This window comes from Aulonocara sp. 'chitande type north' Nkhata Bay, linkage group LG5, assembly GCF_057382095.1.
Source record: "Aulonocara sp. 'chitande type north' Nkhata Bay isolate Kocher_YH1m ecotype deep benthic linkage group LG5, A_spYH_male_GT1.1, whole genome shotgun sequence".
Lineage (NCBI taxonomy): Eukaryota > Metazoa > Chordata > Actinopteri > Cichliformes > Cichlidae > Aulonocara > Aulonocara sp. 'chitande type north' Nkhata Bay.
Window position 1 is genome coordinate 48173707 of NC_141348.1, and position 21890 is coordinate 48195596.

General features: G+C 41.1%; 2 protein-coding genes across 5 annotated transcripts in view; one reads left to right on the top strand and one right to left on the bottom strand.

Moving 5' to 3' along the window:
- The window catches only part of LOC147331602 (matrilin-4-like), a 30368-nt gene extending 24626 nt beyond the window's left edge, over positions 1-5742 (bottom strand). For all 3 annotated transcript variants that reach the window (XM_086293997.1, XM_086293996.1, XM_086293994.1), the window contains exon 1: positions 5466-5742. The gene's annotated coding sequence lies outside the window, so the exon portion shown is untranslated. The remainder of the gene's footprint in view (positions 1-5465) is intronic.
- LOC147331603 (recombining binding protein suppressor of hairless-like protein) lies at positions 632-21844 on the top strand. Of its 2 annotated transcripts, XM_086293998.1 has the most exons (12): positions 632-725; positions 5371-5518; positions 10454-10588; positions 11936-12006; positions 12116-12231; positions 14414-14591; positions 15876-16013; positions 17035-17147; positions 19344-19484; positions 19626-19781; positions 19930-20033; positions 21297-21844. In XM_086293998.1, exons 1-12 carry the CDS (start codon positions 689-691, stop codon positions 21595-21597), a joined length of 1638 nt encoding a protein of 545 aa, XP_086150124.1. In that variant the 5' UTR covers positions 632-688; the 3' UTR covers positions 21598-21844. The 2 variants fall into 2 exon arrangements, with proteins under 2 accessions (XP_086150124.1, XP_086150125.1); XM_086293999.1 differs by lacking the exon at positions 632-725 and having other exon boundaries at positions 5280-5518.
- The last annotated feature ends 46 nt before the right edge of the window (positions 21845-21890 follow it).

The window sequence follows — 21890 nt, forward strand, 5'->3', positions numbered from 1 at the left end:
GTGCAAACATGAACACGCGCAGATACACCAGAGCCCCTCTTACTGAAGCGTGACTGTAAGGTGTAGTAGAAGCTCTGCTCTGGTCTGACTGATCATTGGACTGATTGCTGGACATTTTAACTACGCTGCAGTCGTGATGGGCAGAAACTGATGTATAGAACAGATTTTTTTCTAACTTTAGGCCAGAATACAAACAACAACAGGAGCATCTAAACCAGAAAGCTGCAGGACAACAGTTTGACTTCAGGTCAGCTAACAGTAAGACCATAACGTGATGTTATTACGTGCTGTTTTTTAGCCGATGCTGAAGTTCTCATGGTTTGTTTTTCACCCTGTAAGTTCTTCAAAGCCACGTATGTTGTCGCCCGTCAGCATTTCTGAAGCTTTTACACAGATAGTGAACCCAGCAGCAGAAAAACATCTGATTTCAGTGGACCATCAAACTGCAACACAAAGCCAACCTAATGTTTAGTCGACAGCTGCCTGAAAAGAATTACACAGCTCTTGGACTCAGTACTGGACAGTGAAGTCATTGTTCTATTCCCCCTTAAGACTATCTGCTAGGTGTGCATTTGTTGGTCTATGTCACTTACATTTCTCTGTTAAACCTGAACTTTTTCTAAAAAAGCAGAGTGACCATGGACCCGAGGAACACCCCATCCTAAATTCAGCAGAGGCCACGCCCATCATGGATGAACTGGATGTCGGGGAAGATGGCAGGAAAGGTTAGTAGTATTATTTTGTAATCCTATAAATAAATAAAACTAACTTATTGGAAAGCACTTTTGCGGTGGTGCTATGGTGGCTGCAGCCCCCTCTGCTGGCCAAACCTGAATACAGCGTGAATACTTCTGTGGTTCTGTTGAGTGTGAAATATTAGGAAAATGTAACAAACGAAATGCAGTTGTGTTCTACGTATCGTGACATTAGCTACTGTAACTGAACAGTGATAGAATAAAGAGGGTACGTACCTCGACCTGAGCTGAACATGTCCTCCACACAGAGTGTGACTCGAGCATAGACTGTATATGAAAGATGAAGCCACCGTCACTTCACCCATTGTTTTTTGAGTTCCACTTTGAAGCCTTAATGTTTGCATGTTGGTTGTAGTCCTGTTTAATGTTGGGAGCCCGACATTCTCACTGTTATTTAAACAAGAAGGTCAAGTACTAACCTACTAGGTAAAGCCAGCAAGGCTAGTTAGCAAGCTGCATGAATAAAATGCACAACAATCAGAATAACAGCTCTTAACTCATTCACTGCCAGCCATTGGCAGTGAATGAGTTAAACCCATTGACTCATTCACTGCAATTGACGGCTATAGACGTCAATGGCAGTGAATGAGTTAATTAACCTTAACATCTGGAAACTAGGGTTCAGTTTGATAAGTGAAGTTTCGAAAGACCAGTCAATGGTGACATGAACTGAGTGGAGCTGTTATAAACGAATGCCTGACATGTGAAAACATCTTATTTACCATCGTCCACGTCAGCCTCTGATAATGATGCCACACCGCCCCCCTGGGGTCATGACCCTGAGGTTAAAATGGTGACAGATGACAGATAATCTTACCTTTCAGACATCCGTTTAGAAAGTTTCTGAGTCTCAGTTTATCAGAAGTCTAACGAAAGACTAAATTTACAGGTTAGAAGTGTTAGCGCTCACAGTGAAAGTGAATCGGTTCTTGTTAATGTGACTATTAAGGGAAGCTGTGTGTCTCCTTTCATTCTCTGTTTCTTTTTGTTTGTTACTAAACTGTACTAACTCTAAAACTCAAGCTCCATCAAACCTCTATGAACGAGTAGCAGTTCAACAGTAACCCTGCTTGTTGAAAAATGCCACAAGTACCTGACACGTCAAGCTCAACTGCCAGAAAACACTTTCAAAGAAAGAAAATTGAGCTGCCCTGATAGATCCCTGTATCTTATAGTTATTCCTCTGAAGAATAATTTGCACTGATTTGAATTTTACTTTCAGTTTATGAGCAGACATTATTAAAATGTCATTTTTACCTTATCTGTCAATTGAGAACAATGAATCTTCTGGAGGCACAAATATTTCTTATTTAAACAGCTGGATTTGGGGTCAAACATCATGATGGTGAAATACTGGCTCCACATCTGATTGGGTCACTTGTAAGATTGTTTCCCGACTTGTCACAAATACACACCTCAGATTATAAAGCACTGTGCAACAATCTCGAGTCACCTCGATTTCATTAACATTGGAAGTAGGTGCAGCGATTTATGAAGAGATGTTCTGATATAATCTGGCACACTTCCTTCAGATTGGCTTCAGCAGTCTTTCCACTGATAACATTTCTGCTGAAGCTTGAATAGCAAATGGATCAAATAAAGATCCAGATGCTTTTCTCAGGTTCTCTGTTGGGTCTTTGCTGGATTCTGTTCCTGTTTCTTAAGGACATGACTTCAGACACTGTTCATCTGAAGCAGACAGGTTTTTGTTTTAGGCATACACTGCACACTATGATGAGATATATCAAGTTGCTGGCTAATATTTCTTTGGTAATCAACTTGTTAATACAAAAACACATTTTTATGTTTTCTTTTATAAATAAAAAATAGATAAAAACATTTAGAGATAAGTGGCTTAACAAACAAAAACATTGTTTTGCTGCAGATAACTTGAAAAAAACAAGATAATCTCCTTTGAAAACAAAAAATAAAGAAATGAGGGAAGCCTCAAGGCTGTGGCCTGTGCACAGATATGGAATTAGGCATGCATCATTCAGTACGATAAAACTTAAATGTCCACAGTTGTGTTAATAAACTGTGGTTATCATTGTTCTGTGGGCTAAACTGCTTCCTTTCACAACAGTAATGCTACACATCAAAAAACAGCCTCGTCTCTCTATCGGCGTTGTGTAAAGCTGCCAAAGACATCTGGTATATAACACACACCAGCAGCTTGGAAAAAACTGCAATATTTTATAGAACGGGAACAAAAACAAACTTGATAAATCTGAGGAGGCGAATCAGTAAACAAATAAAGGGTGTAAAAAACATTCCTGCTACACAGACTTTCATTAAAGGTCTGCTTTTTAGACAGATCAATGGATGGCAGTGTTTTCTACTGACTTTATGTTCTGTCAGTGTGAATATGACTGAACATATGCAATGTTAAGAGGAAGGCACTGAGATTAAAACAGCAGGTGAAAGAGCAAGATGTGGAAAAACAGAAAGGACAGAAGTTTGACTGACAGGCTGGACTCACACTGAGAGGAAAACACATCAGCTCTGAGCTTCAGAGATTAGAAAGCTGGACAGAGACGGAGGTCATATGTTTGTGTAACATAAAGAGAGCCAGAGTGAGCGTGAGGGGAAAGAAAGGATGTAGAAAAGCTGGAGATCAGAGAGAGCAGTTTGGATGTATACAGGGAGACGGGCGGAGAGGCTGCGGTTGTTCTGTAGGCGGTTTGGGGTTTGAGTGGCAGCTGGAGACCATATTGAGATGAACACAGCACTTCTTGTTGTTAGATTTAGATTAGAACCAGATGTAAGTCTGCTACTGCGAGCAGTTTCACTACCTGCCTGTCTTTGAATTACACCCCGACTTCCTCCACCACCTTTTATTATCATCTGCCCGCGAACATAAACGGACCTGAGCCCGGTTATATGAAGACCTGACTGCGGCTCAGGTGGGTAGATTATCATCAGCAGGATTATTAGGAGTACAGAGCCTGTCAGGGTATGTGTCCTCTAAATGCATCGCATGCAGGGAATAATACCGTTATACAAAAGGACTGAAAGTCTGAATGTGGCTGTGCAGAACAGCTTCTCAGTCCCAGCTCTCCTTTTATTTAAAACACAAACAAACTTAGGTCTAGGTTGAGTCTGTGTCGTAAACCTTTGGACAAACAAAAACTCACCAATGTTTGGTTTTATGCATTTAGTGCAAAAGAGAAGTTCATTTTTTCATCTCGTCAGCATGTGAGACAACAAATAAAGTCATCGACAGCTGTTTAACTAACAACGTTTTACCACTCTTTCACAAACATATCTGGATATATTTGTAGTTCATTGCATTTCTGTTTTGATTCACTTGAGTAGTTCTCAAAAATGCAAAAGGCAAAAGAAAAAATAAAGAAAAACTGCAGCTATTCATGTAATTATTGGCTGAATGAGTTCCAGACTGAGCACTGCATTATTATTCATAATGACACACACTTTTTTCCCCTAGAAAAAGGAGGTGTGGACCCCTTGTACCCAGTAATTTGTACCCATGGCTGCATTGATAGCCCAGGAGCCCCTCTTTAGTCACGCCTGCACTGCTGACCCGTTTAAAGTTTCCCAGAGACACGGCATTGCTGATCATGCGCCTGTATCATGACTCTGTCACCTCCAGTCTGTCCACCTGCCTGTATGGCTGTATGATTAAGCTTCTCTCTGACTGACTGTGTTGACTTAACCACGTGAGCCCTGACCCGTCTCTGTGCTCGAGCAGACTCTCCCTGAATGGTGGCTTTGACTGCCTGAAGCATCACCTCCAGGCAACCAGTGTGAACCCAAAGCCTCTTTCCCTCTGTCTTACACTCACATCTATTTTCAAATGTTATGCTTTTAGTGACCTTTAATTATCTTTCCACTTCATTTCACTGACTCATCATTTGTTTCACTTCAATGTAAACACTTACTGCAGCTAAAACCATACAAAAATCATAATAACATCAGTGAGAACTTGTCTTTATTAGTGCATTATTATCATGATCAATACTGATAATAATGTCCAAACTGGACCTTATCCAACATCCAACTTTCAGAGGCTTTTCCAAGCTCCTTAAATTTTGAAAGCCTCCTTGGAAACTCTCAGTCACAAACTGCTTGTGTTGGCATTTGACTAACAATTATTTTCATTAACAATTTATCCACAGATCATTTCAGTGAATAATAACTTAACTGTTTTCTCTGAATGCCACAGAATAACTCAGTTTTGAGTTTTATTTTCCTCCCAGAAGCTGAGCCCATTTTTTTAGTTTAAAATTTAAAGATTTTTACTTTAATCAAGAAAAACAGCGAATTGTTGCATTTTAAAGTCCAGTCTGTTTGACTGGATTACTTGAAAACTGGTTAAAATTATTAATCAGATATTAAATTAAGACAATTCAGTTAAAACTTTCATGCACACATATCACATGTGACCATATTACACGATGAACTCGATGATTTCTGCTTTGGGATACCTTTGCTCTTGAAGCAGGCTGCAAAGCACCGCGTTGTCCTGCACACATCTCCTATTTCACTCGGTTAAATGAAGTTTAAATGATGCGACACTGTGGTCTGACTCATCGTGTTAATCTCTGCTTTAAACAGTATCACTGTGTAATCAATCTAACACTTCGTTTCCTCTCAGAAACACTGCTGCACCGACCTGGCTTCCCCGAGGCAGACACCGCTCTGTTATACCCCCCTCCCCTGTCCCCGGACCCAATCAGCCCGCTGACTCACCTGGGGACGCTGCCGTCCGGACACGATGCAGCACGGACGGGTGGATGGGACAGGTAAGACGGAGAACCAGCCGGGTGCTCAGACCTCTGCGACAAAAGTCCCGAAACACACGCACGCAGGGTGTCCCGGGTCGGGAAAGGTGAGGTCACGGTTTGCTGGAGTTTATCCCAAAGTCTCGGAGAGGAGGTGAGGAATGAGCGCGTGGACGTGAAAAAGTTTCAGGTCAGCTTCGTGTTTCTGCCGCGCTGACCTTCGCTCGGTTTTACTCACTGTTGGAATGAAGTGGTGCAGTGATGGTGAGGAGGTATAAAAGTGCCAAGAAGTATTTGGGGAGGTAGAGACCCCGCCCCCCGGCCTTTGAAATCCGAACAATGTTGAGCGCGCGGAGAAGTTTGGAGAGGTGAGACCTGCTACGGCGCACGAGCGCACAAATGTTTCTGCTTCCTAAAGTTCATCAAGTGTTTTACAGATAATTTGTGACTGATCAGTGACTCTCTAATGTTCAGCTTTCTCACTCTAATGTCATTACTAAAGTAATGTGATTACATTAACGGTTTTGAGGCCAAAGAAAACGAGTCCCATGTGGCAGGAACTGTTCATGTCAGACGAACCAAAACAGTTTGAATTATGATATTTATGTTAAAATCCTGCACATGATAGGATATTTGTTTTTATGAATAAGTCATGTGACCTGAACATATAATCTGATTGGGTGTTACTGTCTTTCTGGCCTTTAGCTATGAAAACTTAAATGTAGTTTGAAAAAGACTGGAGCATAGACTGTATATAAAAGATGGATGTATCCAACTTGGCATGGCATCTTAGTTACTGAGGTCCAGTTTTAAAGCTGTGCATTTAAGCTGTTGCTATCTTGGTTTTGTGAACCCAGATGTGCTGAGGTCTTTCCTGAAGCATGCTTCATTCTCATTTTTTATTTGGGAGTTGCAGGAAGCATTTCTACATAAACCCTTATACAGCTGGACTTTATTTTGCAAACAGAATGGTCGCCCCCTGCTGGTCATCAGAAAGAAAGCTGCTTTATAGGGTATTTCCACGTCACTGTCACGCTTCAGACTTAAAAGCTACAGCCATCTTTTATATACTGTCTATGGCTTGGAGCTCCACTTCTGTTTTGGTTGAAGCAACATCTTATCCCATAATCGTATCCTGGACCAGTCAGCCCACAAATCACACACTGGTGTCCAAACTACAGCAACCAACAATTCCCAGTAGTTCAGAAAGGCCCCAGTCACACAGGCGACCATCTGGCAGCCACTGGTCATAAGGGGAAAATGAGTATTATCCCAAACAGTTGCAGGTGGTTACTGAAGGTTTCTGGCAAGCCCCATGCAGACCTAGAGATCGATCAGAGACCAACCTGGTAATCACCAGTTGCTAGGAAACCATGCATTCTGCAACCAGTTGGTATGCGGTTGTAGGAGGTTGCTGGCAGTTTCTAGAATAAAACTGGTCACAAAGAGGTTTCACATGATGTACCAAAAACCTCCCGGTGGTTTGCATGGAAGACCCCAACTTGTCTGCAAACACTGTTTGCCTTCAAAGTAAACATGTCAGTAAGGTTCAGCTTGTATTTTAAAGGTAAATGTTTTCTATTTTCAGTTTGCGTCCCACTTTTTTAGGTTTTACTGCAGCCCACAGTGTAAATATTGAGTTTTTGCAGACAAGTCGACACTTCCATGCAAACTACAACTGACCTGGGCAATCTGCTCGAACCCAGCAATCACATAGAGGGTTTAGGTGCAGTCCTTTCTATGTGACCAGTTTCACCAAACAATAGCTGCAAGCTCGAAACTCCAGCAGCCACTCACAACCAGTCGAGAAATACACTTTATTCTTAATCAACCTCCTGCTCCTCACCAGCTTGGATCTAAATTCTCTGAAGGTTGTAAAACTTCTAATTTAAAAAACTTTTCTTCCACTTGTGGATTTTAGGGCCCAGACACCTGTTGAGTTCATCATACTAACAAACCCAGTAATTGTAGTGATTTTAAACTTTCAAATACTTGTGTGCTAGAACAACATCTGGAGCAGAAGATGTAGATGCAAGTGTATTTCTGTCCACCCCTCCCCCCGTCCTTCTTCAGTTCATTCTGTGTTCCTGGTGTGAAATACCAGGAGCCCTGCGCTCCTGACGCCTGCCCTTTGACCTGTGAAAATGTGAAGGTCTAATTTAAACTACAAACTGGTGAAGACACACACAGCCATTCAAGTCTGAACCCTGACCCGTGGAGAGAGGCGTTAGTAGGATCTGATGTTCAGTACAGCTGGCCAAGCAGGCGCTCGCCCTTATGGAGACCAGCTGGTCTGAATACATGTGTCATCATCAGGGTCGAGATTATAGAAGGACTTGTATCCTTGGTGACTTTTCTAAGTGCACAAATAATATATTTGCTAAATGCTTTCTGTGCTCAGTAACAGTTTAAGGGCTTCAAAAATAATATAAACCATAAGAAAGAGAAGTGATACTTTTTTTTCCCATTTTTTGTGATTTTAGAGTTATTGTAATAGAACTGAGTTAAAGTTTGTTGTTTGCCATAATAGGATTGGAAATATTTCTTAAGAGTTGTTAAAACATGAATTTCTTTCTACTTAAAGCTTGAAGTCATGTTTCTGTACTGAAGAGTCCAAAGTCTGCATGTGAAGCTCAAACATCCACTGTGCCATCTCTGTTTGGGACTTTAGTCACTCTCAGTTTCTCTACTTTTTTAATATCTTAATATCCAGATAATAGTTGTGAATGGAAAGTATTTGCTGTTACCTTAAATTTGTGTGAGAACTTGGTGGCTGCCACAGGAAACCGCAGCAGGTTGATTTTTAACCACTTACATAATTCAGCTGTCTTTTGAGTCCTTCCTTATTCCCTTGCCTTCCTCCTCTCCTCTCCTCCTCTCCTCCTCTCGTGTCGACAGTCTTCATTAGGAGTAGCATTCCAGACTCCAGGCCCCGGGGTCGTAACTCTGTGTCTGGCTCCTCATTACATCGCTACAGCGGGGAGAAAACACAGCTAATGTGACAGGCGCTATTGTTAGCAGAGCAACACGGGGTCAGTCAGCTTGTTCTTTCAGCCTTTTGCCTGCTGTTCAGCTCAGCATTTAAAATCTAATCACACAGAAGGAGGCCGCGTTAACAGAAGTAATGAACACTTTACAAAGTAAAAAGGTTGTAAATAACCTGCTCAAACTCAGGATTAAATGAATAGAAAAAGATAAGATAAGATACCTTTATTAGTCCCACAAGGGGAAATTGTGGGACTAATAAAAGCATTAAAATCTAAGTGTAAAGCCTTTATTTGATTAAAGCACTGCTTTGTTGTCTTGTAATTACAAAAGACCCAGCAAGTGGAAACATAATATCAAATACTAAATGTCCATTCAGAAAACCCAAGTCTGTTTTTGTGCTTCAGGAATCTTTTGTCCACTTAGTCTAGTTTTGTTCTGGCAGTGGCTCACCCGCTGTTCACTTACCTGCTGTTCACTTACCTGCTGTCAAAACATGAAATATCTAAAATTTAATGACCGGAAATAAGACTTTGAGGGTTTTTTCTTTAAATTAAATGTCAATCAGAGGAGAAAATGAACAATACATGAAACAAATAATGTGATTAAACAATAGCTTTTAAGTTCTGCCTATATTTGAATAATGTTTCTCTTTATTTGCAAGAAAAACCAAACATGCATACACATCCATATATCTCCGTTGGCGTATGTTCATATTAAACATGGCCCAAGTTTTGAATAGTGAGGTCAGGGTATGTACAAGGAGTCCACCCTGCTCTAAAAGTTTTATCCTTTTGACTGTTTTAACTGTGAACATGTAAATCTACTAAAAAATGAAAAATATGGATCCAGACATGAGCAAAGATGCTCTGTGGAACAAAATGAAACAAGAAAAAACCAGAGGCCAGAAGAAGAAATGAAATAAGCATGAATGCAGAAGTCAAGTGATCAACAAAGAAAAGCAACCATAGATCTAAACTGTAAATCTAAACTGCATATAAAGTAGCATGAATTGAATAATAAACTGCATGTATATGCATCAGCATATGTGTATTAACATGTTATTTTTGTACAAGTAACCTGTAAGTTAACTAGTTCTGATCAGAAAGGATTATTTTGCTTTCATTTGGTCCCGAGTCTGTATCTGAAACTTAAATTTGTGAAAATGTGACATTACTGCGTCTCCTGTCTTTTCTCTCTGTGCTGGTAGAAACAGGCGAATGTTTTCCAGCTATAAAAAGAACTGTTCCATGTTTTAATGAGTCTCTAACAACACTGTTATCCCATCTTTGGCTTGCCTGTATTTATATCTGCTGCTGTTGAGTCTCTTCTAAAGATGGATGGAGTGTCTGCTGATGATAATTGTGTGCTTAGTCTGAGCTACTTTGTGGGAACATGAAAAAAAGTGTAATTCAAACTACAGTGGGATTCGTTTCTTGATAACATGGTGGTAAAACTCTAGTCTGCTTCATTCATGTGTCACTCAGCTTTGTTTTTTTAAGGAAACGAGCAGGTTTTCACCACTTTAACCACGTCCATGTGTTCGTTTATGATGGCAGTGAGCTGTCTGCCTGAAACGGAGTCTCGTTGCACACATTTAGTTTCTGTGAAAAACACCAAACTGGGCTGAGATGCTGCAGACATCACACAGTTTAGAAACGGGCCTGATTTAAAGTCAGACGATGATGGTGATGGAGGATGTTTTGGAGCACTGGTCATTCCTGTATTATGAATATTTGTGACCCCTGATTTTTCCTGAAGTGCTACAGTGATGTTCACACTTGTAGATAAACTAACAACTGCTGAGTTATTTTATGTCATAAAATTTGCTACAAAAATTTGCACCTCCATCAACACTTTTATGCATAGTTTTTCTGTTGAGCACCATCAGAATCTTGGCTTTTCCTCACAAACACACTATGTGTTGTTTTTTGCGTTTCTTTGTGACAAACATCCTTGTCGTCCAATCAGGAGACTGAACTCAGGGTTTCAAGGCTGTCAGTTACTGGGAACATCAGCAGATCTAGGACGAGAAGCCCACGCAGACCAGAGTGTCACCATCCTGCATGCCAAGGTCGCTCAGAAGTCCTACGGCAATGAGAAAAGGTGTGGTGATGATTTTATAGAAATAAAATAGATTACACAAATAATCCAAAAACAGTTGATTCTGTTCATCTGGACGTAACGTTTTCAGTGGGAGAAACGTTTCGTCACTCATCCAGGTGACTTCTTCAGTCTCAGCTGACTGCAGGTTTCCCCAACTTTATAAACAGTTTATTTGCACAATGACTGAAACCAGGCGTATGAATAAACAATGGGCTGTGAGGTCAGTTTATGATCATTAATCTGCGTGCATTAATCTCATTGATCAATGATGATGATGATTGAGCATGCATCAAGACATTACACAAATAAACTTGCAGCATTAACACATTTTATTAAACCCAACACAGAAATCTTTTTCTAACAAACAGATTCGTTTGACTGATCTGAGGGACAGGCTCAGATTTCCAAGTTTATTTGGCAGTTTCTTTAATATCTACACAGATCCACAAAGTGTCATAAAACAGTGATAAAATGATTTCCTCGAGAACAACAGATGATTTCTTTTGGACCCAAACCCCAAAGAAATCCTGTTTGCTTACACATGAAGTCACAGAAAGCAGGAAATGAATAAGAAATCTGCAACATATTTGACATTTGGTGGAAACTTAATAACAAACCACCTCTAGCTACAGCTAGCAACTGGCACACAAAACTAAAATTAAAGATGAGATTAAAGACTTGAAGTAGAGGAAGGTGAATATACTTTTGAGTTTTTGAGAAACTGCAAAGTTTATTTGCAGTTTTTTATGTGCAGCCAGTTTCATGAGAGCCAGGCTGTGTGTTAAGGATAATTTGCATGATCAAAACTCCTTTGTTATTTGATTTTCTAATGTCATATTCTGTCCTGCAATATTCTTTTGAAGATTATTATTCATGATGTAATTTGTTCTTCTGTGTGTCCTGTAACTGCCCTGAGCTGTCATATTCATGCAGCTGAATAAGGCTGATGTGAACTGGCTGCACGTTCACCTTCTTTAACCATTATTATGCACGACAGTTAGAGTTGTGAACAAACAAGTTTCTTCTAATTAAACTTGCTTTATGTTGAGCAGGACATGCATTTGAATAAATCAAAGAAAGCTTTATTTGTCTGACCAGTCATGTGATTTACATTTCACAGTATTTCCCATTAGTGAGACTGAGTTTGTTGCCCGTGATGTTTAAGGCAGAGAAACGTTTTGTAATACCTGTAATACACGTAATACACACGAGACTCACCTGATTTTAACAGATGAATGAACAGAAGAAGAAAATCTTAATGTAGAGATTAGTGAAATCATGAGCACGTGAACTGGTTTAGTTGGATAAAATCTGCTGTTTCAGTGACTGTTTCTGCATCACCATCAGGTTCTTCTGCCCTCCTCCTTGTGTTTACATCACTGGCCATGGATGGAAAGTCACGCAGGACCATTTAAAAGGTACATAAAGATGATTATAGTCAGCTTTACATTAAAATTTGAGTGAATTTTATGTCTTACATTCTTCCACTCACTGCTGTTTTTCCTTCTCATTGTCTTTTCCATCCAGCGGCCGGTTATGGCGACTCTGTGTATCGAGTGTGTGGTTACATGTGCCTGGACAGCTCCAGCCAGTCACAGGCAGACGCATTCAAACTGGTGTTCGATGAACAGCCAAACTCCAGGGTGAGAGCTCTCTGGTGGCCGTGAGCAAACCTCTGTTTATGTCGACAGTCGTTCCCGGTCAGAAAATTCCTTTTGTGACACAGACACTAATTTTCGGAGACTTACGCTCCCCCTTGTCCCGTTAGTTATCCTCTCAATTCATCTCCAGGTGTTCACTGATGGGGGCTGAGGTGGCACCAGCGAGCCATCTGCATCCATCCACGTCTTTGTCCCGAACAGTTTTCTGAAGATTTGCAGAATGTATTAATTTATTATTTTCAGACATAACTGATCAGAGATGCTATAATGATGCTGATGATTAAACTGAAATATTAATACAAAGTCAGTGATACCCATACGCAAAAGTTTAATTAATTATGCAAAGTTACACAGTAATTAGACCAAAATTGTTGCCGTTACCATTCCAGTCTTACATGTCTCAAATGATCATCATTGTGAAATCTAACAAAAATTTTGATTTTGGGAAGTGAAGTTTGGTAACGTGACGGCTCTAAAACGTGATAATAGAGTGTAAAAAAATCAGAATATACCTGACAGCTCCACACATCAAGTTAATGTAAAATCCTTTTTTAATAGAAGTACACTGAGTGTCTTTGGTTGCCCCTCAGTGGAATAAGAGTGTTGGAGTGAAAGCATCACAGAGCAACACTGTGATCATCTGTAACGCTCAGAAAGCCAAACGACATTCTGAGTTTCTTTAAGTTTGGATCGAGCTGAATATCAGCACTAAAACTGCGACTCAAGAGTTGTCAGTTCATCTTGTAATCGGAAGGTTGCCGGTTCGAGCCCCGGCTCCGACAGTCTCGGTCGTTGTGTCCTTGGGCAAGACACTTCACCCGTTGCCTACTGGTGGTCAGAGGGCCCGGTGGCGCCAGTGTCCGGCAGCCTTGCCTCTGTCAGTGCGCCCCAGGGTGGCTGTGGCTACAATGTAGCTGCCATCACCAGTGTGTGAATGTGTGGATGACTGGATATGTAAAGCGCTTTGGGGTCCTTAGGGACTAGTAAAGCGCTATACAAATACAGGCCATTTACTTTTTAAATGAAATCTGCTTCCTGCATTCTGCACTTCTAGTTCTCATTTCTATAATTCACACACAGGAATATGTGACGTTTAGCCCCAAATATCCAGAGTGCCTCACCAAACAGGTGAAGTGCATAAAAAACTGCCAGACATGATTAGTGACCAGCACAAGCAGAAATCAAAAACACAACACTTTAAGTTTTCATCTGCCACAAGATACAGAGTGGAGGTCAGGGTCAAACACATAACACAGGGAGCTGTTGTTGTTGTCTGATGTGTTTCAGAAATTCTTTCTTTTTATTTCATCTTTTTCGTGTTTTCAGCGGCTGTTTGGTTCGTTTTAGGCACCAAAACGACTCTGTACAGTTTTAGGAAGGAAAATAGTCACGAACTGATTTAAGATGGGTCCTTTCACAACCATAAGCACACATCTGAACTTTCTTTGTCACCACGTTGGTTTGGCTGAAAAGAAGCAGCAGTGATGAAACCTCGGCTTTGTTGAGAGTTCTGCGGTTTTACACACAGTTATTAACGTCGCTGTCATAAACATCGTTTGTTACACTCGTTAAACAACCGACCAGTGTTTTCACAGCGAGCTGTACACGTCGTATACTTTTGTTTTGATTTGTGGTTTTTTTTGTAACTACCTCATATTAAAGGCAAAGTCTACAATTTTTTTTACGACATATGATACATGACATGTATATTTACTGTGACAAGAGTAAAAACAGTCCTTAGAATAAGTTTCATTCAGGCGGTTGTCTGAAAGTGAGCAGATAAGTGAATGATGATGTATGAACTGTTGTGTTTGAGCTCTGCGTGTGTTTACTCGGCCACGAGCATTAAACCTTTTATTTCAGGCCATTGTTGACTCAACAAACAGTCGCGTCTGATAGAAAAACTGCAAACACGCTGCCCGTGCGCCGGCCTTTCGCTTATTTACCGACTGATGGAGAAACAGACGTGCTTTGTCTTTATTACTGTACGACCCTTCAGCCGAGCTTCAAATGCTGAGAAAAGCAGAAAAAAAATAACCAGAAAAAGTTTATTTCAATTAAAGTTATTTATGAAAAACAACATTCCTGAAGAGTTTCCTCCTCTGCGTCTGATTATGTGAAGTGTAATAAGTCTCACACTCATGCTGTCTGTGTGTCTCGTCAGCAGATGTTCGCTTGCGCCAAGTCGCTGTTCATCTCTGATCAGGACAAGAGGAAGCATTTCTGCTTGCTGCTGCGCCTCTTCTTGAACAACAGACAGGAAGTGGGTTCGTTCCAGAGCCGGATGATCAAAGTCATCTCCAAACCCTCCCAGAAGAGACAGTCCATGAAGAACGCTGATCGTGGGTTTATTCCATTTTTAATCCAGCAAATCAGGGATTTCCATTTATTTTTAAACTGAGGATAAGTGGCAGAAATGAACATTTGAAAAGGTCTCACATCATCTGAGATGGATATTTGTGTTTGTTTTGCTTTTGAGGTCTGTTGTCATTTCTTTAGCAATTAGACATTAGTATGATTTTTACTATTTTGGTCTCCTTGGTGACACAGTAAAAAAAGAAAAACACAAATGAGCAAAAACAACAAAAAGCAAAGAGCCTAAATAAACTGAAAATGAATCAAAGGAAACCGAAATTGAGTAAAATCACGCAAAATGATTTCATTCAGAAACAAAAGGGGGAAATGTGTTGATTTAACTGTCTCTGTGTTTTGGCCTGTTTGATGACGTTTGCATCATGTGAATCGTTGCAGACATTAAGATGGGAACTATGAAGAAGCCTTTAAGTTTGATGGTTAATGTTAGGGTGGGAGTCATGGAAGGTCCTCACATAGATTCAGGATTCCCTGCATTCATCCTGGGATGACACTGTGTGGTGTGCACGGATTGACTTGAGTTGAGTTTAAACACAGATTCTCAGTAAATTATTATCGCTGTTGTTTTATTATCCTGAGATGAGATCAGGGAAGGACAAACAGAATGACTACGTTTAACACAGATGGTCTCAGTGGTCTCGTGTGACTTAGTTCAGCCTGTGCTGATACACTGGAGTTAACCTGAAAACCAGAACATGCAGAGACGCAGGGAGAACATGCAACCTCCTCACTGAAGGACCAAATCAGGAATCCTCTTGCTGTGATGCCACAGTGCTGAGCTGCTGTGAAGCCTGAGCACACGTGTGATGGAAACACACATGTGTGCATGTTTGTGCCTCACAGGTTCCCAGTGGGCTCACTTTATGTGGACCTGCACTAAATGCTCATCACTTGTCCTTCATCACACACACTGAGACAATTGTCTATCATTTTACCAGCTGTCATTTTACAAAAGGGTCACAGGAAACACGATGCTCAGAGATTTATTTATGCTAAATATATTTACTCACCAGGATATTTAAAAAAATAAAATAAAATGTTTGATTAAAATCAGTTTCCATCACATGACTGTCACCAAGCCACCAGAGCTTGTTTGTGTTTATTTCTTATTTTCAAAATGGTTAAATTTCAGACTGTCCCACACAAACATCCTTTAAATCCCACTAACTGTGTGTGTGTGTGTGTGTGTGTGTGTGTGTGTGTGTGTGTGTGTGTGTGTGTGTGTGTGTGTGTGTGTGTGTGTGTGTCTGCAGTGTGTATCTCATCCTGCTCCAGGGTGGCTTTGTTTAACCGTTTACGCTCTCAGACCGTCAGCACTCGTTACCTCTCGGTGGACAGAGGAGCTTTCATAGCGAGCGCCAGACACTGGACGGCCTTCACCATCACCATGGGTAAGTGTGTGTGTGTGTCCGTGTCAGCATGTGTCACCGCTTGTGTGCAAACAGTACAGTAGATTCAAAGCTTTGTATTCACACACAAACACATGCTTTGGATACAGGGAAGGTCATAATGTTTTCAGTTTATGATTTAACAGTTTGACTTTAACTGAAAAACATAGATGTAGAACACAGACATCCCATAAAACTGCCGTTTACCCTCAAACTGTAATATGAAGGATGTTAGCACAGTTATGCTGCCTGAGCTTCTTGTTTGTAGTCACACTCAGTAAAATGAGTGCATTGAATGAACAATGTGGAGAATAATTATGTTGAGCAACACAGAATAGCTTAGAGCTCTTACTGGGTTGTATTGCCCATTTCTCTTCTATAAATCGATGCACATAAGGTAGAAATTGTTGTATACAAATTCAATAGGCAGGAAGTGTGTCTGCTGGTGTCCCCAAACAGAACCTACACCCGTGGTCCTCATGGTGTCTTTTGGATGCTTTATTCTTCCAGCATCCTCACCTAAACCAAACAGAGAAGTAGGAACACAGCATGTGGAAGGATTCGTGCGGTGTCCTGTGTGTGAGAAATCAAATGGCACCTATGAAAACAGGCTCTGATTTGTCTGTGATGGTGTCAAACGTGTATCCTCCAGTCAGCAGACGTGTCTTCTCGCCCTGCAGCCATCCTGCATAAATACAGTCACTGTGCAAGCGGTTTTCCTCAGTAAAGTCTAGAAGAGTCCATTTAAAGATCTGTGAGGTTATTTATTTAACACAGTGCCCTGTGTGCACGGACCTCCCACCACCAAAACCCAAACCTCAGTCATTCATCCATCAGCACTTGGTCCTCTCTTCGATCACGCACACCGACGGTCTGTTTGCCCTCTGTTAGCAGAAAAGTCATGCAAGGAAAAAATGTAATAAAGCTGAAAATGTGCAGAAATTAACCGTCAGAGTGTGTGTGTGTGTGTGTGTGTGTGTGTGTGTGTGTGTGTGTGTGTGTGTGTGTGTGTGTGTGCATGTAGTAGATGACCAGTGTGCTGAGCAAGGAGGCTTTGTGCTGAGCGAAGGCTTCATCTGTTACGGCTGTGTGGTCCAGCTAGTGTGCACCGAGTCTGGAGCAGCTCTGCCACCCATGGTAACACACACACACACACACACACACACACACACACACACACACACACACACAGAGCGTATGTGAATAGTGCATACCTTGTATTGTCCACCATATGTGCCCTCACTGGTATTCTAGCGAATTTTATCTGCACTCAGCCAAAGCTTTAAAAACCTCTGCTGTAGTCAGTGTCATTAAACAGCTGCAGAGGACGACACAGTGAGATGATGGAAACAAACCTCATAATAAAAATCTTGTAATGAACATGATAGAAATACCAGATACCTTTTAATGCCTTTTTTCTAACCATGCCACATTTCTACAAAAATAATCAAATGATTTTTATTTATTTTTTTCTGTGAAAAGAAAATTGTGTCAGACTGGATCTCAGGTGTGCGTCTGTAAAACATTAGGAAATTTCTAGGAATAGCCCCTCCCACAGCCACAGGTGTCATTAGTTCCAAATTTGGGGCAGTAAATAGTTTTTTCTGGTGGAAACATGGAGTGTTTTCCAGATTAGCCACAGTTTATGTTCCTAAATCTAGTTTCTAGTTTGGCTGATATACATGAAACAATCGACCACTGAGATTAAACAACCCTGTAAATTCAGAAGTCTCGGATGAAATTCTCTGAGCTCATCTCAGGATATTAAAACAATAACCACGAGATTTGGGAAAATCCTGCTAGTTTACTAAGAATCTTTAAATCCCAAAGCAGACACACTGCTGAAGTGTTTGTTAGCGAGACACCAGATTCCTGGAAGTAAGTTGGATTAATCAATGTTGACTTTTCAATATCTTATCAACAAAAGAAGCTCTTTATAACCATCTATAGCTGGAAATTAGTGGGGAAATGGGTGCGCTCTGCACTAATTATTTGACCATAAAATCAGTTAAGGTATAATCGCTGCTCAATACTGAATGACTTCCAGATGTGTGTCTGTGCAGGTGTTACATAAGCTGCTAATCCCACAGATATCCTTACAGTTTGAGCTGTTCTTAGACAAACGTCTGCACTGCAGTCCGTCACATTTCACTGAGCACACCCTTTCTCTGTACTTCCTAAACTGCTGTCATAACACCCTGAGCTGCTGGCCTGCTGGTAATTGGTGAGGGTATACCCGCACACTACACCTCTATATGTTTTTGTAGTTGAGGCCTATTGCAGCCAGTTTGTTTAAAGACAGAGAAAGCTGGCGTTGGACTGTGGCGGTCGTGGTCGGCGTTCAGCGACCGGAGAGGTGAAGACAAAACGCTCAGCAGCACGAGAACAAAGTGTTTCAGATTGTGTGTGTGGTGCAGTTTAGGGTACATTTAAGTGTCTTAATACTGAGGTTTGGACTCAGCGCCAGAAAACACCACAGTTAATTCAGTGTCCAACCTCCACAGATACACGTGGATGATGTTTGTACATCTTTTAAAACCCGAATCGCTCAGTTTCTGCTGGTTGTGTTATCTCAGACAGCTGCTCACTGTTTATTTTACTCTCCTGATCTCTGACTACATCTGTGAGATGATATATTTGGATGGTTTTTAGAAGCCCGTGGTATTTCTTCTTCAACAGAGCTAAAAAAAAACTGTTATTGTAGATGTATTAGACAGATTTATGTTTTTATTACCCTCAGCAATAATACCTGGGAATAATATACAGTTATATAAGACCACAGTAGGATGTGTAAATATGTTAAAATCTTTGTAAAGTGATGATTAAGCCCTTTTATATCTAGAAACTGTCCATAAGCACAATCAGACGCACCGCCTCGAGCTGTGATCCTCCCACAGCTGCAGTGTCCTGACAGCAAATTCAAATTCTCCACCTGCAAAATCCAAACAAAAGCATCATTTAAACTTAATTTTTTCTATATTTAAAAACTCTCATTTCCTTTGTTTTTTCTTCTATCAGCACACTGAGTTTCAGTGTATTTAGCATTTGTAATAAACCAAAGTTTTTAACCTATTTGTAAATTCAGTGACTTATAATTAAATGATTTCAATGCATTTTTATTTACACACATAAACAGGCGAACTGGCTCCAACTAAAACAAATGTGAACTGCATTTCACATTAGCCTCAAAGAGCTGCTAGAACAGATAAACAGTGACCCTCCAAATCATGCCTGATAGCACCTTTTTTTTTTTCTAACAGTTAAGTTGTTATTATTGGGGAAATATTTTAATTATTCATAAATCGATTCTAAGCTAAAGTTCTTCATCTTCAGGTGATCCGAAAGGTCAACAAGCAGCACGCCATCTTAGACGTGGACGAGCCCGTTTCTCAGCTCCACAAGTGCGCCTTTCAGTTCAGAGACAACCCTCACGCCTATCTGTGTCTAACCAACGACGCCATCATAGAGTACCAGGTTCTCTTCTCTTTCCCAGCCTTTGTTTTCGATTCGTCCTCCACCTGCCTGTGTTATTTCTTCCAGTTGACACCTTCACATTTGTCCTGTTGACATGTTTCTTCCTTTTAACCATCTCCTCCATCTTTTTCTTCCCTTCAGGCCCCGTTCAGCGTCAGAGATCCCAGCAAAGTGGTGCTGAATGACGGGTCCTGCTGGACCATCATCGGGGTGGAAGTCGTAGAGTTCACCTTCAATCAGGGTCTAGCTTGTATCACGACACCAGTTAGCCCATTTCCTGTTGTCACTGGGTTAGAGGTGAAGTGCCAAGACAAACCTTCACATTGTGTGGTTCTCATGTGTTTTATAATATTTTTATAAAATCCTAAATGTGCTGTTAGCTAGAAATGGAGCAAACCACTCAGTCAAAACAAGGAGATCCAGAGTTCCTTTTTTCTTCCTGCAGGTGAACGGTGGAGGGCACGTCGCCATGCTGGAAATTCACGGAGAAAACTTCACTCCTCATCTCAAAGTCTGGTTTGGCAACGGCGAAGCAGAGACCATGTACAAGTGAGCGAGCAATCACGAGTCGTTTTCAGCTTTGAATCATGGAAAGCTGCTTCAGCAGGATCGAAATATAAAGCTGGAAAATAGTGTCACAGGCGCCTTTTACCTAAAAACTTAACCTGTTAAATTTATATGGCCCCTGCAGGGGGCGGAGCTTCTCACAGCTAGAGGGACTTTTCGCAGTTTGTTGAAGATTTTCTAAAACATTTGTTTTTGTTAAAAATAGAAAAATGCACCATATTATTTTCAAGGATAAAATTCAGGACTCTGGGAAAACATGATGGGCATTTTTTTTCAGCAGCTTTAACTGGAAGCATTTTTGAAAGTTATGACATCAATATAAAAAAGTCTCCTCTTTACTCGTATTCATCCGCCCTGATAGTCCGAGCCAAGCCTGGACCAGAGCGATGTATAAAGAGGTTTATGTTATAACCAAACATCAGTAGGAGGAACTCAGCTTGGCTCACAGGGAACAATCCTCCCTCTAACTCTTATGTGGGCGTCTGTAATTTACAGACGGGCATCACAGAAACTTGACATCCAGCCGTGCTCTCAGAGAATCTCATGTGACCAAACCGAAGTAAAACAGGCCTCTGAAGTCAGGATCCACCTCAGATCCCACACCTGAAGTGCTGAGGCATCGTAAGTCAGGGTCACAGTGAGAGCGGCTCACCGCGAGGCTCTGCAGCAGCGTGTGTGAAGAACAGCCGTCCACAATGTGCTGTTTGTGCAAGAAGCTGCAGCCAATTAGGAACATGATCCCTCCCTGCCAGGCCAACCAGAGGCGCAATATAGGTTCAAATAAAATATTTTATAAAAGGGCATTCACAGTGTCTGCTGTCTGCTCAGACCTCGTACCAGCCACACGTTTATGTTTAGTTTATACTCATTAACTTAAACAGCTTCATTCAAATTCTCAGAAAGGAGAAACTGAAGAAGTATTAGGTATAGAAAAATGTCACATTTGCATTTTTTCTTTCTTTTCTTTTTCTGTCACATTTTTATACCTTTTACTGTATTTATTTTTCTTTTTGCATCTTTCTACAACACAGTTCATACAGATGAGTTACATTTTAAGTTTAATGTCTTTAAAAACTCTTTAAAGGTCTTCACTTTATCTGTTTTATATTTGATCAGATCATTTGGTGCTTCCAGTGACGTCCTGCTCCTTACATCTTTACAGCAGTCAGCAACTTTCGAAGTTTGTCTTCTCATTTATTTTCCAGACCACAGCTCTGACTTTCATGTCCTTGTTTTTCCTCTCAGGTCTCCCAAATCTCTGCTCTGCGTCGTTCCCGATGTTTCGGTTTTCAGCGACGGCTGGCGCTGTCTGCGGCGCGTCATCACCGTCCCTCTGTCTCTCGTCCGACTGGATGGACTGATTTATCGCACCTCCTACAGTTTCACCTACACGCCTGAGCTCCAGCCGCCCCCGTCGGCCCGAATGACAGCCGGAGGAGGGAAGAGAGAAGGAGGGATGGGTGGAGGACAAGACGATGACATCCTGTTGGAGACCATCCATCAGGAGTTCACCAGAGCCAATTTTCACCTCTTCATGCAGAGTTAGTTCGTTTGTTCACAGGAATCACAGAAATCAAAGTGTACAAATAGCTGAACTGGAGACAGGTGTGACATCATAATTACCTTCCTTCCATCTGCTCTGCACATTAAAATTAAAGCGTTTTCTTCAAGCTCAGTAAGAAAGCAAAATCATATGTTTGCATTGGTACGAGTGCACACGAATGAAAACAGGTTCCTCGGTCATGTGACTGAAACTAACGCGACACTTTTCATATCGGTGATTTCTAATCGAGGCTTCAGCACAAAGTTCTTTGACAGAAATTGTATATTTTAAAAGCC